This window comes from Psittacula echo (genome assembly GCF_963264785.1).
Source record: "Psittacula echo genome assembly, chromosome: 13".
In the NCBI taxonomy this organism is placed as follows: Eukaryota; Metazoa; Chordata; class Aves; order Psittaciformes; family Psittacidae; genus Psittacula; species Psittacula echo.
The window spans coordinates 3,315,849-3,339,864 of NC_137749.1; the positions used below are offsets into that span (position 1 = coordinate 3,315,849).

Sequence of the window (24,016 nt, forward strand, 5' to 3'; positions counted from 1 at the left end):
CAGCTTAATCAACCAGTCACAGTAACCAGGGTAAGTGCCAGGTATTTAAGAGGATTGAAAGATGCTTGGATTATTACAACATGACTTCTACCAGGGTGAAGGACCCTCAAATGGAGCAACAATGAGAATGTTTAATGTATGCAGAAGTCTTGCTGGAAGGCATTCCAGTATAAACAGTGGGGGTAAATACTACAGCAGAAAGTAAAAGGGAAAAATACCCAAAGTAGGTGTTGATTTATTTTACATTTCTTTTACCCCAAAACTCCCTCAGTGCAGAACCAGTCCTGTCCCACAGTTTGTCATTGGTGAGAGTATAAATCCTTCCAAGTATCGCTGTAATATTTTAGTGCTGGGCACTCAAAGTTCTGCCACTTGGTAGGAGCACGGTTGGCACACACCAGCACTGTCTGCGCCCAGGGACACCCAGTGCAGTCCCACACTGGAGAACAAAGGCTTTAACGTTGGCAAAGGGTTATGATTCGGGCTGGCAATAAAAAGAACACACACAATTCATCTTAAATGTTACACAGCTTTGGAATTCTGGCTTGAATAATTAGACTGTTAAAGGTGTGGGCTAAAGAAGTACTAAAAGCCAAATCCTACTTTACAATAGAGCGTATCCTTTGCACAGAGGAAGCCTCACACCAATAGGTGTTCAGGGATCCAGCACAGCCCCTCCATAGCATCACTGGGAGATGCTGAGGCAGTGAACACCTGCCTCAATGTCCAGCAGCAGTGGGACTCTATGTTAGTGACTGGAAAAGGAAACAAATGACTGGGCAAATAAGGACGTTATGTGCCTGCAGTGAACCTGGCACATTCCTGGTCATCCTCTCCAAATCAGGAAGCAGATACATAAATACATACGTATGGAATTGGGAATGCCAGTAGAAATGTCTCCTTACCCTTCCCAGTGCAAATCAAGTATAGAACCACTCTTCCATACGTGACCTGTCTCTAATACTAAAGTTATGCCCTAAGTTCAGGAACACAAACCAGACTTAGGTGATGCAAATTAAAATATAACAGAGGTTGATGCAGGTGTTTAAGCACCACAGGACTGTTACGAACCAGGACATGGCTTAAATCAAAATCTTTAAGTGAAAGACTGTATATGAGATTTGGCTTCAGCTTAAACCTGTCCAGTTCCTATTCTTGAATCTTACACCTGCCTCAAGCTTCAGTCACTCATTTGGACCCATTAAGAAATAGCAAAGCACATCAAGTAAGTTCTTGCTAGGTTTTTATTTAGCACTCTTTAGCGTAAGCTTTTAGGGACAATCTGCCCTCAGCTGTAAAGAGCTGTGGCTGAGAAACTCCAGCATTTCCAGTCCTTCCTTCCCTCCAGGTTAAAAAGAATTGGTGCTTTCCAAGCTCACTGCACAGCCTGAGCAGCAGCAGATGAGGCCAACGCTGCCTGCAGTAGGGTGTCCACCTTTGAGGTCTCCCAAACCTCATTCCACGCTCCAGCCTGGTTGTGGTACTTTACTCCTTCTGCCAACCCCATCCGTCTTGCCATGAGAGCCTGTGACAGGGACCCCCACATGGCACTGACAGAACACCTCTGCTGCTCTCCACATTCATCGTTTAAGTTTGCACTGACCACAGAAGCTACCGAAAGCATTGGGTGCCGTTTGCAGCTGGACACTTCTTGCTGTGACTCTCCCATCAATAGACTTCACCAACCACTTAATTCAGGGAATAACTGTATGGACACAGACCTTCCCTGGGAGAGGAGAAGGGCAAAATCTGTGTGACAACTGCAGGAAGCTTAGGGACTAATTAAGACAGGCAGTGCAAGGGATTTCTCATTAGTCTCTAACTCCAATAAAAATACATACATTTATATCTGGCAATTCAGAATATGCTCCATTGCTTCACGGGTAAGAAAGTTCCATTGCTGCCACTTTGCACATTTGGACCTTATTTCCCCAGGGAATACTCAACAACAGACATGTTCTCCCTACTCTCAAATCGCCACCTTCAGGTGGAGTTAACATTTAATATGGGTGTAGCAATTATACCTTTAAAAGTTAGGAGGGGGCAGGTCCTGTTGTTGATGCATTTAGTCCTAGACCTTGTATAGTAGGGGCTCACTGAACACACCATTGGAGATATTAAGTGGAAGAAATGGAAACGGATTTAGGGTTAAAGCTCGATATCTGAAAAGACTAAAGAAAAAGGACATGTTTCTAATAGAGGCACAGGAAGTGGATGCTCCAGTCACTGAAGGACATCAGGAATCCATTTTTCTCAAGAAAATGCATTATACACTAAAAACACATCCTAAACCCACATTGCATCAAAAGGGTGACGGGAGACAGACAACTGAGAGCCGGGGAAAAAATGATGACAACGCGTAACATCCACAATGCACGCACACAGCCCTTAGAAGGTTTATATATGCTCTCTATATATTTCCAAGTACACACAAAGCGCCTGTTTGGCAGGTTGAGAAAATAGGAATACATCTTGGGAAGGTCATGAAGGAAAAACAAACACAAAAGGAAACCAAGAGTTATTTACATTCAATAATTCAGTAGCCTTTAACATCTCTATATACATACATACTCTCCCGATATATGTACAGACTGCGACGGGATCTGAATGAAGCTTGTTCCAAACGCAACAGAGAGATACAAAACCCCCCCTTGGTAATTCACTCGACAAATGTTTACAGGTTGCAGAGCTTTTCGTCATTTACAAAGAAATACCGCATGCTGACAACTCTGAGTCCTGACAAGGTGTGTGTTCCCAATGGACTGCACAGAGATTGGGAAAACAAACTGAAAACTTGCTGCACAGAGAGGGGTTTAATGGGCTGTAATTGCAGTTACTGTGCCAGACACAGCTCAGGTATGAAATGATTTAACAACTCAAAGTTTAGCTGCTGTCAAGGGACAGCTTCAAAGAGAAATCCAAATTTTATCCCTTCAGTTCCCAAGTCAATTTAAATCTGCACCTTCCCCTCTTACAGCACAGTTCCAAAACCCAACGCAGTACAGAAATTACTACTGGTTTATACGTTTAGCTTTGCCCCTGTTAGGACACGTCTACCCTTTGGAAGTTTGAAATCCACTTCCGATGGTGATTTGTACAAAGCAGATCAATGCCCCACAGAAGGAAGAGCAGAGAGACCATAATTTGTATGATGTGACAGTCGGCCTCTCCTCTTTCCTCCTTCTGAGGGTGTTTGTCTTCTGAGCAATGCTGCAGGATACTGCAGAGCTGTTCCTTATCCCATCACCAGTGCTATTTATATCCCTTTTCTCCCCCAAGCTTTATCAGAGCTCACAGGAGGAACAAATGACTACCCAGAAACCACACCCCAATCACCGAGCAGGAATTTTCAAGAGGAAAAATGTTTCTGTAGCTTGAAGGCTCTTTTCTGTTTGATGTTAACCTTTAAGTTGTTAGAACACTCCAGAGCTGTGGGTGCAGCTGTGTTAGTAACTGAATGACAAAGCCAAGGCTTGGATGGTGGCGAGTAGCAGAGAGCAGGCAAAGGAGAGCAAGTAAGGGAACAGAGCTCTGGAATGGGAATAGTTCTTATGGATCCTCTTAAGTGCTGTTGGATTTTTCCTTCCAGGGGACACTAGCCCATGGGGTTTGAAGTGGGTGTGAACAAACAGCATGTGCTATCAACACCCAGAGCAGTGTGGCTTGGTTATCCATACTGGATATCCCACTCACTGTTTGCTCATCCCAACAACCAAAGTTAGTACAACAGGCTGGAAAAGCACTGAGGAACTGAAGCGTATTTAAATAATGACTTATTTAAAACCAATACAACACCGTTTGTGAACCTACCACTTCTAGAACCATCTCACTGAGGATTAAGACCCAAGTGTTATGTTACCATCTCAGATGGTCAAAAGTTTCTACACCAAATAGTAATAATTAAAGAGAGAGATAGCGAAGCACACACAGAGCTGGCCATTATTAGCACTCTGGTTCACTCTCTGCTGCAATAGCGATCTGTCAACATCCCATCACTCTTCCTGGACTGGATGCCAAATACACCCAGTGGGGGGTATGAAACCCATCAATGTCCTCCCCCACATCCTCTCTGTGGTCTGGGTTTTCCAGGGCACAGTCAGCTCCTACTGGCCTTACAGCACTCAAGGCAAGCTTCCCCTCACTACTCCAAGATTAAACCCCTCCCAAACACCTACTGCCTGCAGTGCAAGCACTGTACAGAGGTGGAGCAGGTGCTACAGCAACAAGGAACATGCTGACTTATTCTAGATCTGTATTTAGTGACCAGCATGTGCTGGGATTCATCCCCTCCAGCACTCCAGGCTGGAAGCTGAGGAAAGCAGGCAGACCCTCTGCAACAGCACCCTTTGGTGCCAGCCGAGGCAGCATTAACAGAACCTCAAGTGCAGTAATTCACATAAGGGACTCACTTCAGCCTGAAGCTGTGGAACTTCTGGCTCCCTCATTCCCTCTTCATGACCCTTGTGTCTGGCTCACCCTTTACACAAGTGACATACCCTACCTCTATGGCGGATGTGCTGCTCTGTCAGGTAAGCCTCACTTAAAGCATGCCTCCAGGTTTAAGCAGAGTTGACTTCTTGCCTCATTAATGAGTTCAGCTGAGACATTAGGGCTGCGAGACAGAAGCCTGGTTCAAGCAGACTGGAACATGCCAAGTCCTGTCAAATTCCAATTGTAGAGACTTGTTAGTTCTTTCTGGAATACAGCGATTGCCTAAACAAGACTCCACTTCTTGTTAGTACAATAACTTTTATTTGACATCTACAAGATCATTATCTTGTAGGGTTTTTTTTTTTGGACAGGTTTATACAATCTCAATTTTTCAATAGTGCAACCTGTGCAAGCAAGAAATGACAAACATTGTCCTTCACTTTCTTATAAACATCTACTATTATAGGCAAAACAAAACTTACCCATATTATAGATAAGTGACTATTCACATTTGTACATTACAATTTCTTTTAAACAGCTCCAGATAAACTCTACAATGTCTTACAACATATTAAACAGTATTCAAGTTACTGGGTAACAGAAACAGCACATACAGCGGAACCCTCAAGTGTTTCCCATTCTCTAATTTACAGCTCAAGTAGGTTTCATCTTACAAGTGACAAATTAAATTACGTTAATGAAGTAAAAAAGAGAAGATTGTGTGCGAGATGGAAGTGAATTTGCACTTCAGTTTCTGTAACCACCTCGGAGTCAGGAAATGCTTCAATTGAAGGAAAAGAGGCATCCAGCCGCCTTTGCAGTACACATTAGGAATACCATTAATACATTAAAAAGGAACTAAGTTTAATTTAAGATGTTTTATCACAAAAAAGAACATGTTGTAGACTCAAATATAGAACCCCAGGAGAGAACCAGAAAAAATGCCACACCTGGGTAGAAACACTATAAAAATGCAATAACCAATGCTGTACAACTAAGATTGTGTTTCTCTCCAAATTCCTGCCTTGTGTGTTTATCCTGTCCATGCCCGTTTCCAAAGACATGCACTGTCAAACAGAAACTGGGAAGGAACCTGAATGCATGATGTGCAACCTCGAGGTTTCATGCTTTTAGAAACTTATAAATTGAAGAGAAAAACCCAATATATATTTTCTATATATATACTCAATACATGCATTCAAGGATATCTCCCACAGCAATGGCATTGATGCACTGCGTTAAACCCTGAGCACTGTATGACAAAAATAAAGCCTGCTTGGGGATTTTCAAGCATTTTCAAACAAATTGTGGTTTGTAGCTTAAAAGGCCAAAAGTAAAAGCAAACAGGAAGCACTACAGAGAGCATAAGGAAAGACAGATGCACCACCATAAACAACTGCTGGCTTTCAGTTCTACCAACCTTGTAAGATCTCTTTATTCCCAAAATATTTGAGAGCACACAACTGAACTGAAAAAGTTATATTTCTTTGGAATCTGTCCCTGATTTTTATGCAAGTGATATGCTTTTACAGCCTTTTCCTCAAAACACCAAAGTCAACACCTGTAGTTTGTCCTCTTATGCATTGTTGAAATTGGTGATGCTCTGTGGGTGATGCTGCTGCCAGATCTGCTGCTGTTGTACTGCAAGCTGCTGCGACTGGTCTGACGTCGACAGGAGGTTTACAAGGGGTGATACACAATTTGCAGGAATGATCAAACCTGGAAACAGCAACAGATCAAGTGTTTTGTGAGCATGCAGACAGTTTGTTCATTAAAGCCTCAGGCTGATGATTCCACCATTTCATTTGTGCAACAGTCAACAGTGACAGTTTCCAATGTCTGATCAAGCACACCTACAAGTTCTGCTTCTCAATAATTATCCTCACAAGTCACTCGATCCTTCAAGTCACAAAGCATAGAAAGAAGTTGCCATTTTGCCCCTGAAGACAGAGCTTCCTCTTACATCACTTGCTGCCACATAAAATTATGAGTCAGCTCTTTTTGCTTTCCTGTCTCACAGGAGTTACACACCACCATGAAAGTTTAAACATGAACTACCTAGTTTCAACATAGAATCATAGAATAGTTAGGGTTGGAGAGGGCCTTAAGATCATCTAGTTCCAACCCCCCGCCATGGGCAGGGACACCTCACACTAAACCATGGCACCCAAGGCTCTGTCCAACCTGGCCTTGAACACCGCCAAGGATGGAGCATTCACAACCTCCCTGGGCAACCCATTCCAGTGCCTCACCACCCTCACAGTAAAGAATTTCTTCCTTAGATCCAACCTAAACTTCCCCTGTTTCAGTTTGAACCCGTTACCCCTTGTCCTGTCACTACAGTCCCAAATGAAGAGTCCCTCCCCAGCATCCTTGTAGGCCCCCTTCAGATACTGGAAGCTGCTCTGAGGTCTCCACGCAGCCTTCTCTTCTCCAGGCTGAACAGCCCCAACTTTCTCAGCCTATCTTCATATGGGAGGTGCTCCAGTTCCCTGATCATCCTCGTGGCCCTTCTCTGGACTTAGAAAACTGTTGGAGTAGGAGCTGCCATGATGCTGCACATCCACTTAAGTCCACATTTAAACAAATAAGGATATTTCAGCCTCCGAGGTACCTGCTGTGAGGGCTTCACTAAGAGGTTCAGCAATGAGGCAAGACAGAATCATCCTGAAGTCACCCTAAACTACTAATTAAATGTGACTTTTAGTAGCTCAAAACACAAGAAAAAACACCAACATTTTAAGGCCTTACTGTTCTTTGCCAGGAGTGGGGGGAAAAAGTGGAGCCCTCATGGTTTCAAAGGTAGCTTGGCTGAAACAGGCTTAATATGACCTTTTTGTTTCTACTAAATCAGAAGAACTGGGAGAATAAGTGTTCCAAAGGTGAGGAAAAGCACCCAAACAACTTCCTCCTTCTTTAACCCGACTGAAAACAGTGTTTATACTACAAATATAAATATCAACAGTTGTGCTTCTGCCCCTCCCCAACATACACTTGAGGTGCCTTTTCTCTCATAAGCATCTTTATAACAGTCTCCTATGTGACTCTCAACACAGAGCAACTTGTAAGTTACAACTACTTTCTACTCCAAGATGGAAATAAAGAGCAGACAAGCCGCTTACCTACAATCCTCTGCCCATCTTCTGTTCTTAGACGAACAATTTGCATTTTCACATTGGTACCACTCACAGAGGCTAGAACGCCTTCTACTTTTGTCCAGACGCTCAATACTGAACCACACAGGACGTAGTAAGTCCGACAGCGGAGTCCCACTTCACAAACTAATCCCAAGCCTGCCTTCTTACAATTGCCTCTCCTACAGTAGAGAGGAAATATAAGCTTTCAAAAGAACTCTGCAAACAGAAAGCATCCAATTCACTTCAAAAGGAGACTTCAAGTTATTTAACATGTATTCAGAGTTGAGCAAAGGCTGCAAGTTCACAATGAGGGAAGGGTACTTCATCTACAGCATGCCTCTAATGGTAAAGCTCTGAGAATCTGAGACCACATCTTCAAAGTGTACAGACAAGTGCTATGAAACTAACATTTGATCAGTACATTTCAGAAACTCCAATATTAACCTGAACCTTCTACCCGTTACGCTGTTCCTCAGGAATTAAGACATCAGCTGCTGAGTTCAGACACACGAGAGGTAGCACAAGAGCAGCTGTTTCTGACACATAGCCCATCTCCATGGGAAGTATAAATATTTCCTCCCCTAGATAACATCTGAACTATCCTACCACAACAATACTTAAAGCACAAGCTAATTTCATTATACTTCTACTGGAATGCTAATGTATAAATCACACTCATCTAAGATACATATTAGGACCCTAAGGGCAAGTGCAAAGCTTTACGTTCCACTCAAAGGTGGAGTCACTTGACTGGTCATAGGACAAGAAACACAAGATTTCACATGAGTAATAGAAGGACAGAAGTAGTTGAAGTGAACAGCTTAAGTCCTTGTGTGCATACAAATACTAACCAATAAGCATGAGTGCAGGTATCTGCAGAAGAGTTGTACTGCTCCAACCAGTGTGGCAGAGCATCTTCAGAAGGTACCTGGAAAAGTCATTCAAAGGGGGAATCACAATGAAGTAAAACACATCAAGACTTAGATGAAACAAAAACACACATATAATTGTTAAGGTATCTTTACCACCTCTAATAATGCATTACAATATTTAAAACATCAGCAGCAAACATGAGCTGAAGATTCAGATTTGTTGCTTAGAATACACTGTACATCACTACTTATTTAAGAGCATGTTTGTACACCTTACATAGAAGTGAGACTTTTTCCCTTGCTAGACCCTAGCCCCCCCCTCATTTTCCATTACCACACCACACATTATTTATATTCAGAATGCTTTGGATATAGGAATGCAGAAACCACATAAATCTGCTTAAAAAGACCCATTTACAAGCTCCACTCTGGAAAAATAAGCCCAGTTTTTGACTTGCCAGAAGGATACATAAAAACCAGAAAAAGAAAGTCCTTATATTTCTCTTCAACATTTAAGTTTAAAACCAACATAACTTTAATGGTTACCTTCTTATATTTCTTTTTCAGGTCTGCACATGTTTCTAGTTTGAGTTGTTTCCCAGTATTTGGTCTGTATACTAAAAAAAGCTTCTTTTTAGGATTCACTTCTTTTACTAGAATAGCAGTTTTCTTGTTATTTCTTATCTGGAAAGGAAAAACCCAACAACTTTAACACACTGACAGTATCTGCCTTAAGTGATCCTATATTGTGCTCCTCAGAGTAATAGCACGCGTGCGCACGCTCAGTAAGACAACCAGTAATAATAAGGACACCTTTAGAAGACAATACCACTAAATCTACATTAGCCTTACAACTCTCCCTTGCAGTGAAAGCATCTGGTTTCTTCATGCAGGTTTAAGTAAGAGCTATTAATCTGGGCTCACATTCCCATCAGAAAACACCTTGAGCAGCTAAAAAGGAATGCCTTATAATGAGTGTTGGAAACAAACTTAACATGAATTCTAATGTAACACAAAGCATTCTGCAGAACTGAGTAATAATTAATTTGAAGGAAGAGACAGAAACCTTCTCTAAACATAATCCAAGAGACAGAAGAATCTTACCTGTAGTGATAAATAAAATCCATCGTCTGGACCTGTCTGTTCTGCCCAGATCTTAGTTGCTTCATCCCAAGACATTCCTCTCTCCACGCTGATCTATAGAAGAGAGCCACACAGGGGGATTTGAATAGGATCAGACTTTGAAACAGTCACAGACACAGGAACTGAAGAACTATAGAACCAAATACTGCCCAGTGAAAGGCCAGGAACCTCCCCTCTTAGCCAACTGCCATGTTTTAAAAACCCTATTGGCAACGAAATGTTATTAGTTCCTAACAAAGACAACACAGATTTAACTTACTGTGTATAGTTCTACATGTCCAGAGGTAGAATATCCGGGAGTTAAAAACTTCTTAACATCTGCCTTTCTTACTTTCTCATCCCCAGAGCCCAAATCTTAAAAGAAAAGGACAGAGTTATTCCGTTTCTCTGCCCTTACTGAAGTACAGAAGAGTGCTGATAAACTGATTTACTCACCCAAGATGCCCATATCGTATCTTCCATTCTTTTTAGCATTTTGAATAACTGCACTTAACGTGTCAGAAAAGTACTGGAATAAAGCATTCTGCTGATGGACTTCCATGCCAAGAATTCTGTTCAGAAACTTCCCTATATTGTTATAATCTTAAAGAAGAGTAAGAAACACACATATTAGGTCATCAGAGATCAAGCTTGCTGACAACAAGCTCTCCACCAGTATTCAAAGTCTTAAAAAGAGGAATTAAATCCATTTGTTCAGAAAGAAGGAAAATGTTCTGAAGTTTTCCCAAAAAGTCGCTTTTTAGATAGCTACAACTTCAATTCTATTGCTTGGAACCCACTATCGTGATACACGATACATCTAGCAACATTCCAAAGATCCATGAAATACACAAATACCTTTATCAAGCGTTAGTATTCCAGATCTGTCTTCTACATTTATCAAGCCTACGCCAATCAATCCCTGACGGACATCTAGGAAAAGAAAGATGTTGAATCACAGCTACTTTGCCATCCAAGAGTACAGAAGTGAAGGGACAGCTTGTTTAGCAATCTCGTTTCAGGATCTAATTCCAAAACTTCTGACACCCTTCAAAACCATGACATGCAATTTCTACCCAATACACCAATAAGCAAGACAGAGCTTTACTTCTGCCCTTCCAGGAAGCACAGGCAGGGAAAAGTACTAACGGCCCTGTATATGAGGCCACAGAACAAGATACTGCAACAGATAATGGGAAAGTGAAGAAAGTGAAGTTAAACTGCCTGTAATACTCCGGCCAAACAGATACAGCATATGCCTTACACTGAGAGCTCATATCTTGTTTCATACATGACTTCAATATTTAAACAAGTGTAGGAATAACATCCAGTGAGGGCCTACCTGGGCCAGCTGATCTCTAGAATGATTTGCATTTCTGCATACTGATGCATATATCATATATCATCATATATTGATGCATACATCAAAAGGGAGCAATTACACCCAGTTGATTATAGTTACCTTTGAAGAAGTCTCCAGGAAAATCAGGAGGAGGTGAGACCATTGGAGAGTCCAAGTTGACAATGGATTTCATAACAATCTCTAAAGCATTTCTGCCATACTGCACAAGAAAAAGAGAGTTGCTCTAACAATTCTGACCCTGCGTTTGTGCCTCAGCCCCAAGCACACGTGGCTTATAGCAAGTATTTGTAATTCACAATGTTGCTTTCACTGCAGTAGCAAAGGTTGTTATAGCTCCCCAGTTTTAAACTACACTCTATAAACAGCCCAGTCTTCATTTGTAATTAGAATTGCTACATTAATCTTTGAGTTGTGACTGAAAGGACACAGACCATTTACTTAAGACTTGGATTGTTAACAAATACAGAAATGTACACACATTTGTGTTCCATTCCTCTGCAAACAGAGCTAAGAATGCTTACTGCTATGTCAGAAAGAGGCCTCCTATCAAGAAAGTAATACAGTTAAAGTAAAACACTTCTCAGGAGATGAAAGAAATCCCTTCTCAACAGGTCATTTGTGATGTGTGGAATAACACAGTATGAACTTTCAGACTGAGGAAGAACCATCACCTTGTTGTCAAAATTGAATCTGCTGAGGTCTCGAGTTTCTGTAGCCCGTCTGTCCCCATGGGTGAGGGCTCCCTGTAAAGACACATCTTTGTTATTAAATCAAGTGTTAAGACAAGGAAACCCAAGTTCTATTTTCTCTAATGAAGGATCCGATTTCTTGAAGCAATCTTACCAAACTCTCCAGTCTTTTTGCAACAATAGAGGCAAATCTCTGCTCTCCCGCCAACTCAGAAATGAGGAACACGTACTCTGGAGCAGTCACTTGGTTGGATCGGTGAGTTCTTCCTGGATAATTAAGTAGAAGCACACACATTAAAGAAATTCCACTTCACTGAATATTTCCAATAAACTATGAATTGTGAGGAGCAAAGAAAAAAGTCAGAACTTAATCCCACTGAAAATCAGTTTCTGCTGTAAAACAGCCAACAGCAGGTTGTACAGAAACACACTACAGTTGTGTCAGCTTTCATAAAGACACCTGATACCTAACAAAACCCGAAGCTGCAGTGCAAGTCTGTTTGCTAAGTTTCTTTCAAAGCTTTCCAGACTATCAGCTATGACTGTAAAGCTGATTCTGTTCACGGGCAAAGGAGAGTGGAAGGGCCCTTAAGTCAATCTTATTTTCTATGACTTAGCAGTAAATTCAGCTACTGAGCTTGCCAGGGAAAGGAAACAAAAAAAGGTTATTTACCAAACTGCTGTATTGCTCTATCCGCGCTCCACGGCAATTCCAGAGTCATGTGAACCCTCCGTCTCTGATTCTTAGCTCTGCGGTCTGCTTGCAACGATATACCGGAGCTGGCAGCCTCCGAGATGATGGCGATGTTCTTTTATCAAGAAAGGAGTTGTTAGTTAGCAATAAATGCAAAAATCAAGCTTCAGTTTTCAATGTCTAAAATATGCAATTGTACAATCACTACTAACATGGGTCTGGAATGGTTTCACTGTTATTTGGACTCCCTATTGCAAGAAGCAGGGAGGGGAGAAGTCTGGTTCCCTTTATCAGAGTTCAAAATGCTAACAAATTTGAGTGAAAGGAGTGGTTTTCACTTTACTTTTCAGCAACACCTTTCTGTGCAAACGAAGAAAGGCTTCGTGCTGCAGTCCTGCCATTCCAAAGGGCAAGTTCCTCTGATGTTGGCTTGCACTTCAGAAAGGGGAGGGACACGGGGAGCTTTGCTCTGAAAGCAAGCAACGCAGCACAAAACGTTGCTGCTGACACTACAAAGAAAGAGGATATGGCCATTCTAATACCTGAACACATTTGACTTGACAGAATGTACAGGTTTGGACCATGCACAAGTCACAGGAACACGGGTATTCACTCTAAAGTGTAAAAACAGCCCATACCATGCAACAGCTACATTTACTTGATTTGCCCTCTTGTGGTAGCATATCCCAAATGAACCACAGGAAAGGTCTGTGGTTTTTTCCCCACCTCCTTCAGTTCTACCATTACTCCAGTCAGCATTTTCTTTCAGAGTGCAATGCAAAGGACAAAAGCTTTCCCTCTTCCCAGCATTACTTCTCAATCCTTGTTAAATTAAGCAACCTCCATGTCTGCCCCCAGCCCCTCACTGAAAGCTTTCTCATATCAAGTCAATCAGTGGCTTCCCCCTTTTCTCAATTTCATTAAGCAGAGGTAGACAGTACTCCAGATAAAGGAATCACAAAAATGTGGAGGGTTTATCTGTTTCTTAAACAGGCTGTTTTACAAGATCAGCTTAAAGCTTTCAGTTTGGTACATGTGTACACACCTCAGGCATAGGCTTTTGTGACCACCCAAACTACAGCCTGACCTTTAAAGCATGCTGCCGCCATGTATTAGCACTACTCAATGTACTGATTGAAAAACAAAATACACAGCAGTGAACAGAAAACGCTTTCTAGTACTTAAGGGTACCAAAAGAGAAATCACTGTGGGATAACTTAACTTAACTTGAATAACTTAAATCAGTGTCACTATAGCATCTGGCAAGGTTTTTTAAGTGCTATGTAAGGATTACCTTATCTCCATCCATGAACCTCTGCTTCTCTGTGATGTTCAAAATCTCAACAGGCACATCAAGTTCAGATCTCGACTCATAAGATATGCTGCCATCATCATTGCTCACGACTCTCCCTTTGCGGCCCGTCATCTTTACAAATAAAAGGGAACACAAGCTTGTTATGGCAACACCAAAATTGCTACATGACCAAAAACTTCAAAACTGATGCTATTGATTCATATACCAGCCTTAAAATAGATTAATTTGCTCCAAGTGCAAAACTGCATTAGAGAACCTTGATTATTTTTGGTTGATGGCATTATCTGCTTTATGGAACATTTATTTAAAGGTAACTCAGGGAATCAAAAGCTTAACAAAGCATATCTATGTAGAAATTATATAGCAGTATACACACTGCTGTCTATAAGGGATTCACCAAGAGTACTAAGAAACTAAACCGACAGCTGAGACTGTCATTGATTTTAACAGGGTCTTTTAAATCACAATGATATTTCTACATGATAGACAGGTAGCTTACTAAATACATGTTTTTAAAGTTATTGAGAAAGATGGTAATTCATAAGGCTTTTCACTAACACAGTTTTGTTATACAGGTTCTTAATCTTCATTGCCTAGGAAGATAAACTAAAGCTGCCTTCTATGTTATATACATCAGCTTCAAATTGACTACAACTAGAGAAATACACTACTCTAAAGCAAAGAAGAAGCTAGTATGATTTACCCAAGTATCACTCTCAGAAATAACCTGTTAACCTTTTCAGAGCTCTTCTCTGTATTCTAATACAATCTTCAAGTTCCTCTTTAATTCAGAGGCATTCAAAGCAACCTATACTTAGCCCTGCGAGACTACTGTCTAAAACTGATAAACAAGTTCTCTTTAATAGATATATGTAGGACACATGAAACCTTGAAGGAGGACTTACTGCAGCCAGGTAACATATGCCTGGCTGTAGAAAGCAAAACATCAAGTTTTTCTACATGTGAACAACCACCTACCTCTGCAACATTTTCAGGACCACCCAGTTCATCTATAAGCTCATCCAGTGTATTTGGTGGAAGATCTTCAGCCAGCTTTTCCAGTTTATCAAGCAGTTCCTTTTTCATTTGCTGAGCCCTTTCGACAGCGTCCTGACTTGTTACAAAGCTGCTGTTTGTGTTACTGTTGGCTGGAATTTTAAGAGAGACTCTTTAACAGTTAGAAATGTCACTGCCTAACTGCTAAGAGAATCAATGTCAGAGAAACTGATTCTTACCCGACGTGTTGGTACTAGAGGTGGTGGTACCAACGGTGGAAGTAAAACAGCTGGGTCGTTTTGATCCGAGACCAGAAGCTAGTAAGGCACTTTGAATAGAATCTGGGTCTATGCTTTTCTTCTTTTTCTTGTCTTTATTCTTTTTATGCTCTTTTCTAATTAACCAAGGATCTGAAGTTAAATAAAGTTATTTTTAGGAAGTTGAGCCTTTACAGGAAAAAAACCCATCCTTTCATTTGAAAAAGCCCATTCTCATTACAGAAGTCGGAACTCCAGTGTGTAAAATCTACTTTCAGAAGATGCAAATCAACATTCTAGTACCAATTCCAGTTTCATTAGAATTAAACTACAATGCTTATCAAGCACTTTGTTTCAGCTCACTGAAATGGTTAGGCAAGATTTTATGCTTACTATCGGCAAGTACAGCTACTTGCTTGATGAGACACTTAAAACTGTCTTACCATCTTCATCATCTTCACTGGATTCATCTCTGAACGGGTTGAAGTCATCATCATCTCCAGAACTCAAAAACCTGGAGCTCTCATTGTCACTTTCTTCATTGTCTGAAGCATCAGACTCACTTTCACTCTCATCAGAGCTGCTACCTGCAAGGCCACCTGTTTTGCGAGCTTTTTTTGCTTCTCTGCTTATTTCTTCACCTAATTCCATCATCACCCCAGAAGAAAAGTTAAGTTAGTTTAGACTTTATTGCTTATTTTTGAGACTTGTTTTACCAGCACTGCAAACAAACTAGAAAAATATTCTGCTTCTGAAAATAAAAATGTTTAAAAGTATCCAAGATTTAAGACCTCTCTCTTTATTATCACCTACTTTTCAGTAAGAACATAATCAGTTTGGGAAGGCAGGTGGTTTAGGCATCTCTAGGGAGCCTCAAAGAAAGCGATCATTTGTGTGACTGCATCAGGAAGTGGTCTGACACATGCAAGTCATTTGGGGATAAAGTCCCATACTAGATCAACCCAATTCTGAGCAAAGAAGTAACCAGATTTTACAGGTTATTATGCTTCAGAGAGGTTTAAAACAATCTATTAATGGAAGTTTCTTGTAGCAGACTTGCAATACATACTCTTTCATGAATGATTATACCCATATTTGCACTCCTGTATTTTTCCCAGAGTTCACTCTTAGGTAGCTCTAAAATTGCCATTTTCTGGCATTAGTGAAGGAACTTAAGCATTACCTTTCCGTTTCTTTATTTTGTTCTCCTTACAAGGGCTGTCTCTGGGTGAATTGTTATTACTTTGAGCAGTCAAGTCAATTCCCAACAAGCTAAACAGCTTCTTCCTGTCAGGAGCTGGAAAGTGCTTTTCAATAAGAGACTGGAATACTCCTCTGTGTAAGAAAAAAAGGATCCTTCAGTCAAATTGGCATTTACTTAAAGTAGAAACCTGTAAAATTTCACAGCTTGCTTGGCTTCTCTGAAGAATTATTCCTTGTGAATGCTATTACACAAGGAGTCTGTACAATTATCACCCATATTGCTGTACCTGTCACCTTAAAAGTAGGAGACGTTTATTTTACAGCACTGTTACTTATAGCTGGTTAAATAAGTTTTTGGTATCAAGCGGTATTGCTACTGCCATTTTCTTATTGCTTCAAGTTTAAATGACAGATCAACTTAATAAATTAAGATCTTCAGCAAGGTGGTCTCAGGATTGGATCTGGCTCATCTGATAGAAGAGGGAAGACACGACTGTAACTCATTTTGCAGCGTACACTTGGCAAGCCTTCCCCTCTTCCCAGGTTGAGTAGAACAGTACCAGCCATTCTCACACCTGAGAACATCGTTTCAGAATGCCAGCAGAACCAAGAACTAACCAATGGTTCCACTTGAGCAATACTGTCAGATTAATGTACAGGCAGCTTAAGAACACCAGTACGAAAGGTACTCCCACGTTTCTGTGCACTGGTGCATGTTTTACACATGAAAGGACAAACATTAAACTGGATTAAGGTTAGTTTTGTAAAGAACAGTTTTAAGACTTCAGGCTTACTTTGCTGTAGAAACAAAGTCATTCAGTTCACCACCACCTTCCTCCAAAGCTTCTAATGTTCTTGCTTCTCCTGTTGACTGCAGGCCAATAACAACACACTGAAGGACAAGTGAACACAAGACGTTGTTAATAAGATCACTGACTTGTAAGTTTATTTTTGCCTGAATTCCTGCTCATTAAATAGCTTCAATACCATAGAGTACAAAACCATGCTACTATGTCTGAAAATACTTATATTATAAACAGTAAAAATCCGATGGCTTTACCTTTAACAAAGGTATTTAAATATAGGCCTTGATCAACTTACCTTCCCATTCTTGATTTCTTCCCGTGCCAGCTGCACCACCCTCTTCACTTTAGATGCTATGCAAAGGTACTTGAAGAACCTCTGGTGAGCTGACCAAAACTGACCCCACATGGACTTCTTCATTCGTTGTTCTGCATCAATAAGGTCGGCTGCTTGCTGAAACCTCTCTCTAGCACTGACCCACTGAGGAAGAAAACATTAATGGCTTTGCATGTCACATTTCAAGGGCACACAGGTACATTGTTCAATAGCCAAATAAAGACAAGAGTTTAAAGTCACAGTGCTATGGGACTGAAAGACAAGGAAACTTGGTATAGATCAAGCAAAGCTCACAAAAAAACATAGCTAAGCTTAGTAAACTCGGAAGATAATTACTCTCATAATGAAAAGCAGATACATTTACATTAAGTATAAAGCAAGATCCCAAGAAGAGAAAAACCCCACTGCCTTCGTTTCTACAACACTGTGTTACAGCAGTTGTTTCCAGAATAGGTAAAGTAAGCCTTGGACACAAGCTTAGCAATTCTTCTAAACAACATCCATAAGAAAGTGCTGTTATATACCTGTCAAAGATAAAGTTTTATTCTGGTAGCCATTAAATATGAATTAAGTTGTGCTTAAGCACCTCTTAAGCAGGTAAAGACCCTGCTTATTTTAATCTTTGTCCAAGGAGTAAGTATTTTTATTCTATGATTCTATGAATGTGTACTCCAGAGAAACACATTCAGCTTTGCATAGGGACAAAACAAGAACAACATGAAAACATAACCTGCAGGTGAACAAACTTTAAAGGGAATCAAAGCTTCAATGCTTTAGATTTCATCTGCCACGTGATTAAAACTATCACCCTGTACTGTTTAACTACAAGAGCATGCAGCCTGTCTAACGTTTTGCAGCTTGTTCTCAGCTCAGTTGCCTAAAGGGGGAAGACTGGAGCACAAAATACAACTAATAGGTGAGCAGCCTTATCTTAGGCTGCAATGACTAAACTCTGAAGTACTACTAGAAGGCAGTGGATTTGGTAGATACCGGAAGATGCAGCTTTCATAACTCAGAACAAGAATTAACAGCTTTCGCCAAGTCTTAAAGGGAGAAACCTTCACACTGAGACAAGAAGATGCCATGCCTATCTCACAAAAGCCTGTTTCAGGAGCAATCAAGTTTAAACCAAGTAACTTCAGCCTCTCTGAACTCAATACAGAAAGCAAATGCAAAAGAGTATGCTTACCAGTTTCACAGATTTATTGTACATTTTAACATATTCCTGTGAAAGCAGAACTTCATCAATTTTGAAAGTTACACCTGAAAAACTCAACTGTCTTGCTATGTACATTCCTCTCAGCTTCATATCCATAGCAACTATTTCCATGGCACCAACACCTCTAAAATAAAGGAATAAATTAAGTCAGTATTAGAATTGTCAAGAGCAAAGATTCAAAAACCAAAACAAAACCACAACCCAAAATTACTGAAGTGCTTTAGAAGAAAGTAACATGCTTATAAATGTGAAGGAATACATTTCCAAAATCATTAGTACTGCTTTGTTAAATACATCCAATCAGGGGGCCTTCATATAAAACTGTATCCCTGCTTTGTGATTATTAACTGTATCCCAAGAAGTATAAACACTCAATAGTTACTTTTCCCCTAGCATGCATTAGGAGACAGTACCTTAAACTGTAACTGGATAGTTTTGTTGGTCTTAATATATATATATAACAAAAGCTGGCACTGCAATTTTATAAACTCCAGTGAAGACTTAAAATAATAAACTGTACTAAGCTATTCAGATTTATGGTGGTATGAAGATAATTAAGCTAGTAGGTAACTTAAATCCTCTTCAGCAGCAACACACCTTCAGCAATACCTTGAGAGCACAAAGTCAACTGCAGAGCTAACTTACAAGCTTGGGCCTGTAATTTCATTATTGCTCATTTAATACGTGGCTCAGTAATGAAGTGGAGACTACACTTGCACAGTCTAGAAAAGTCATGCATCATGTAGATGCTACACAAGAAGATGCATACTAAGCTCTACTGCAGCATTTTGAAGTGTTTAAAATTCTTTTTAAGTAGGCAAAACATAATATATTAAGATGCTCATCTACCAACGAATGTAGCAGCTGCATTTTCTATTGACCTCTCACATTTAGTTCTTTTAATAAGCTCTGAAATACAAAGCACCTTGCAACAGCATACATAATTCTTCCTGAACTAGGTTCTTATGCCAGAAAACATAAGAGCAAGACTTCTTCCTGTTCAACTGCCTAAGCTGAATGCATAAGCATCAGAGGGCTTCTGCATATAGTGAAGCATCAACTGAGCATACTCAGTACATACAATGTGATTTCATGATGAGCAAACTATTTTCGTTGCATAACACCCACATTTTAAGAGGGCTGTTTTCCTAGCAAGCCTCTAAAGATCGCAAACTTTTCTGAGTGCAAGAGAAACACCCCATTTTTCACTACATAACACAAATTGATTCTAGCTTCTAAATCTAGCAGAAATGTAAAGTTATTAGTATGACAGGACAAATTTGCAGAGGACTAGGAGTGAGTGAAGACAAAGGAACTGGAAAGCATAGTCAACCATATGTGTTCTTGCTATAGCTCTTTGAAACATTACCTTCTTTCAACAGCCTGAATAAAATCACTGAATTCCCTAAAAGGAGTTCCTTCACCCCATATTCCAAGACGGTTCATATATGCCATATTTCTTGGCTCAGACGCACCTAGGAGAAGAACACACTCAGTAGCAGTGCCATTAAAAGCATGCAGAGACATTAAATGCAAACCAAGTAGTACATACCTGTGGCACTGGCATAAACAACCCTGGCTTTCGGAAGTTTATTCTGAAGTTCCAATACAGCCAGACCTGTTTTTGTTGGTTTTGAGGAACCAACAGGACATAGATTCTTTGCTTTATGACACTCATCAAATACAATCTGAACTGTAATTAAGGAAAAAACTTGGTCCCACAGCTAAACCAGAAGTGTGGTAATCACAAGAGATGGCAGCAGTAAACGATAAACTCAGAAAGATGCTGGTCATATTTTTCACTAAATGCCTTGGGAAAAGTATTTAGCTAGGAAGCACTTAAGAGCACAATTAGCAACACTTGAGTTCTTTAAGATGTGGTAAATACTCAGAATTTTAAGAACTCACTGAAGAAAACTTCAGTGTAAGCTTACGGTTCTTAAATATCACACTTGTATTTTATGTGTTCTTTATAGAGAAAGCAGAAGCTTCACTCTTGTATCAGAGTTGTGTGGCAACAATACAATGGTAGTAGATTTGGCACGAGGTTTGTAAAGCTTCAAGTCCAATGTCAGCGCATGCACACAATCAGGAACAAAGAACAGCACTTAAAAATATCAGCAAATAAAAGTACCAAAGTATCTTTAGGGATGTGAGCTTAAAGAGCAATTTGGTTACAATCAACTGAACTCCAGATATAAAGGATACGACTCCATCAAAGTCTTCGCCGCACCAGTGAAGAAGCTGCTTTAATCTGGTTTTGTATTTACCACCAGACTGACTTTCACCAATAAGAGAAGAGTAGGTAGCAAAGATGACCCCTTTCTTCACACTTCCATTATGTTTGGAAGAAATTTTCCCATACTTGAACTGCAATAAAAAGATAAGAAATTACAGGAATTATTCAGAAGAGATCCTACCTACTACATGGTTAAGGGATGCCGGTGGTCTTAATGGAAAGGTGTGTACACTTTGTATCTGTGTACCTGTATCCCTACATCATGATGATGGCATGGCTCGCATATGGTGATGATGTGGTTAACGGGTTATGCAGGGCCTTACTTAAATACGTACTTATGGAAGACTAGATCTGAGGCCTCAAAAGATTAACAGCCACATTCTTTGACTACATGGTCTCCTTAAATACAATTAAGATTTTAGCTTCAATGCATGCCTTAGAGCTAACAGGTCAAGTGTATTTATAGCTACCACCATAAATGACAATTTCTAAAGCTTTTTACTATTTTAGAAAGTAGTATTTAGTAGTATTTTAGAAATTAAGACTTCACAAAGCAAAAATATTAACTTAAACCAAACTTTTAAGTTCAGTAAATCCAACCAGTAATCACACTTCACAATTTAAGTGGCTAATCCTGAGAAGAGTCACCAAAAATAACTGCACGTCACTGCTGCTTTAATAAGTTACTGAGGAAGCCTATTATTCAAGTATTACACACAAAATGTAGTACCTATAAAATGGGTGCTAGGAGATAGAAAGGAAAAAATGCAAATGCTACAAAGTCTAAAGATTTAAAGAAAATACTAGTAATAGCAACAGTAGCTTCAATAGCATTTTAAAAAACATCACATGCTAAGACTTAACCCTACAATAGGGCCTATTTACATGATTAACTTCAAGCACTGTTGGGCTCTTCGCAAGATTAAAGCCTGTCAAACAAGACCTACACAGCAAATGCATTGAAATTAATACATTCTTGCTCTTAGAACAGTCAACATGCACAACTCGTCACACAAGCGTACCTAAAGTTTTGCCTCAACTGTACATAGTAAAAAGTTTCCACACCTTGTTTAATGAATGAACCAATATGTTTTTTGCTCCAATATCTCTCAAATCTCTTTCGGCATCGTATTTCAGATCATTTGACACGCTAAACCTGAAGATATAAAACAAAGCATATATTCTGTAAGTTACAGCAGAAGTTCAGAAAGCACTTGCTAGAACATGTCAGAAGACAGATCACACTGAATCTAAGTACTATGGTCACTACAGTGTCTGCTCTGACAAATCCTGACACACTTACCAGACTGCTCTTTTTCTGCCTAACAAGTAATTTTCATAGATTATTCCAGCTATGGTCCTTCCTTTTCCTACACCAGCACCGTCACCTATCAAGAATCCAGCTCTGTCTCCATTGGGCAGGAATGTTTCATGTTGCTGTAGGAGAAAGAACAAAAAACTTGCACTCATTCTCCAGAACACATCACTGTGGATTGTCAGAAATAAGCAAACATAAGAAACATCCTATTGGATGAGACCAGTGGTCCACCCAGCCAAGCAGCCTCCTGACAGCAGAAAGAAGGGATTTTATCTAGGGAGAGCATATGAGCCTATGAACTGCTTTATGTGGTCCATTATCCCCTTCAGCACCCAGAGCTGCTGTAAAATTGCTGTATATATCTGTAATTCTTTTAGTGCCTACTACTACACTGGCTGCTTTTTTTAACCCTCTGATGTGCCCCTCCACAGCCTTTTGTGGCAGCAAGACCCAGAGGTCCATTGCCTATGTAAAGATGTATTCTTGCATTCACTTTAAACTGATTTCCTATCAGTTTCACCACGTTCTGCTCTGTTCTTGTTTGTGGCATTCCGCTGCCTTCCCGATTATATAAAACTTGATTTCATGCCCCTTAATTTTAATCCTCTCTAGCCCAGTGCCCCAGCCTCATTAGTCTCTTTTCAAGAGGCACCTTCATCCCTCCTGTGACCATTTTAGTCATCTTCTAACTTCACCACCTTCCTCCCTGACACAGGGCTACAAGCACAACATCTCACGCGGGCCCACTGAAGCTTAAGACAGCAACAAAATAACACCCAGTCTTGTTCTCTGTGCTCATCCCAGTGATGCCAGTGTTGACCTTCCTAACCTGCTGCTACTGCAGCCATTAAGTTATTTCAGAGAAATAAAAGTAATGACTAAGAGGTCCTTCCTGAGTTTTAAGACAGTTTGAGATCAGCATCATGGAAGTGGCTTAGACAAAGCTTTTCTAGGTGTATTACCTCACATTTATCTGAAGCTTACCTGATGCCTTCTAATGCAACTCAAACCTTTAAGCTCTTCTTACTTTATCTCCTTATAAAACTGACATAGCTGCACTTGTCAGAGAATAGTTTTTCTTCTTAAATTCTATGTTAGCTTTTAAGCTGTACTAATGTCTCCCATACCTGGGCTGCGTAAGTGATTGCTTCAAGCTGCAGAGCTGACAACCAGCCACTATCAATTGTTTCTTCTGATATTGATGTCTGGTACCACACATCAGGAGGAGTTACACTGGATAATGAGCTGGTTTCCACTACTGGGTCAGGGTGGCGTAGACCAATTTTTACTGGTTGAAAAGGGAAGAAGGGAGAAGATGAAAACATAGTACCGTTATTATATTTACCAAAACAAATTACAACTGTCTGTTGCAAAGGCAGGAATCACCACATTTTGGCGCAATAGTATGTCAAGAGTTAAACTGCATCCCATAAAGGAATACTCAAACCTCAACCTGAAGAACTGCTATCTTAAATTTGTTGCTATTTTCACCACCTTCCCCAATTTTTATGAAATTAGATAAAATTCAGTTAATAGAAAATTAAAGTATTGGAGTACTTGACATGTTTGAGAAGAAATGGTCTGAACCTTGCCTTCCCAAAAGGCCAGAGGCAGCCTCAAGATGCCAGAATCACAAAAGCAACATTCTTCACACTATTTATACAGCGCTGGTTTTAAGCGGTATGAGAAAAGATTTAGACCAGACATGGTTTAATTGCTGACAGAGCTCACCAGTGACAATAAAAATTAACCATTTAGCTACAAACTCCATGCAAACCCTTTTGCCTTGTTTTTACAGTAGGTCAGCCATGCACCCACAAAACAAGATTACAACTTTTTGTCACTGATTACAATAAAGAGGAGGAAAAAAAAGAGCAGATGGCCATTAACAGCAGTAAAATATTCACTTTTCTGTTTTAACCAGCTCTAAAGTCAGTCAGGAACAATGCAGGAAGAAGGTGCTTAGGGTAGTGTTACACCAGAAAACTCAAACTAGATTCTTAAGTGACCACTTAATCCCT

General features: G+C 40.2%; 1 protein-coding gene across 2 annotated transcripts in view; it reads right to left on the reverse strand.

The window, feature by feature from the left end:
* Positions 1 to 2,374: 2,374 nt before the first annotated feature.
* Positions 2,375 to 24,016, reverse strand: part of SBNO1 (strawberry notch homolog 1) — a 34,400-nt gene continuing 12,758 nt past the window's right edge. For both annotated transcript variants that reach the window (XM_080629034.1, XM_080629035.1), the window contains exons 7-32: positions 23,123 to 23,283; positions 21,981 to 22,114; positions 21,743 to 21,833; positions 20,647 to 20,808; positions 19,991 to 20,126; positions 19,808 to 19,913; positions 18,409 to 18,562; positions 17,181 to 17,363; positions 16,874 to 16,971; positions 16,060 to 16,211; positions 15,320 to 15,517; positions 14,859 to 15,029; positions 14,602 to 14,771; positions 13,603 to 13,734; positions 12,288 to 12,423; positions 11,769 to 11,881; positions 11,597 to 11,668; positions 11,025 to 11,124; positions 10,421 to 10,495; positions 10,019 to 10,165; positions 9,843 to 9,937; positions 9,545 to 9,637; positions 8,987 to 9,124; positions 8,420 to 8,496; positions 7,554 to 7,747; positions 2,375 to 6,150 (exon numbers count right to left, since the gene is read on the reverse strand). In XM_080629034.1, the coding sequence (XP_080485160.1) occupies positions 6,008 to 6,150; positions 7,554 to 7,747; positions 8,420 to 8,496; positions 8,987 to 9,124; positions 9,545 to 9,637; positions 9,843 to 9,937; positions 10,019 to 10,165; positions 10,421 to 10,495; positions 11,025 to 11,124; positions 11,597 to 11,668; positions 11,769 to 11,881; positions 12,288 to 12,423; positions 13,603 to 13,734; positions 14,602 to 14,771; positions 14,859 to 15,029; positions 15,320 to 15,517; positions 16,060 to 16,211; positions 16,874 to 16,971; positions 17,181 to 17,363; positions 18,409 to 18,562; positions 19,808 to 19,913; positions 19,991 to 20,126; positions 20,647 to 20,808; positions 21,743 to 21,833; positions 21,981 to 22,114; positions 23,123 to 23,283 (3,431 nt within the window). In that variant the 3' untranslated portion in view covers positions 2,375 to 6,007. The remainder of the gene's footprint in view (positions 6,151 to 7,553; positions 7,748 to 8,419; positions 8,497 to 8,986; positions 9,125 to 9,544; positions 9,638 to 9,842; positions 9,938 to 10,018; positions 10,166 to 10,420; positions 10,496 to 11,024; positions 11,125 to 11,596; positions 11,669 to 11,768; positions 11,882 to 12,287; positions 12,424 to 13,602; positions 13,735 to 14,601; positions 14,772 to 14,858; positions 15,030 to 15,319; positions 15,518 to 16,059; positions 16,212 to 16,873; positions 16,972 to 17,180; positions 17,364 to 18,408; positions 18,563 to 19,807; positions 19,914 to 19,990; positions 20,127 to 20,646; positions 20,809 to 21,742; positions 21,834 to 21,980; positions 22,115 to 23,122; positions 23,284 to 24,016) is intronic.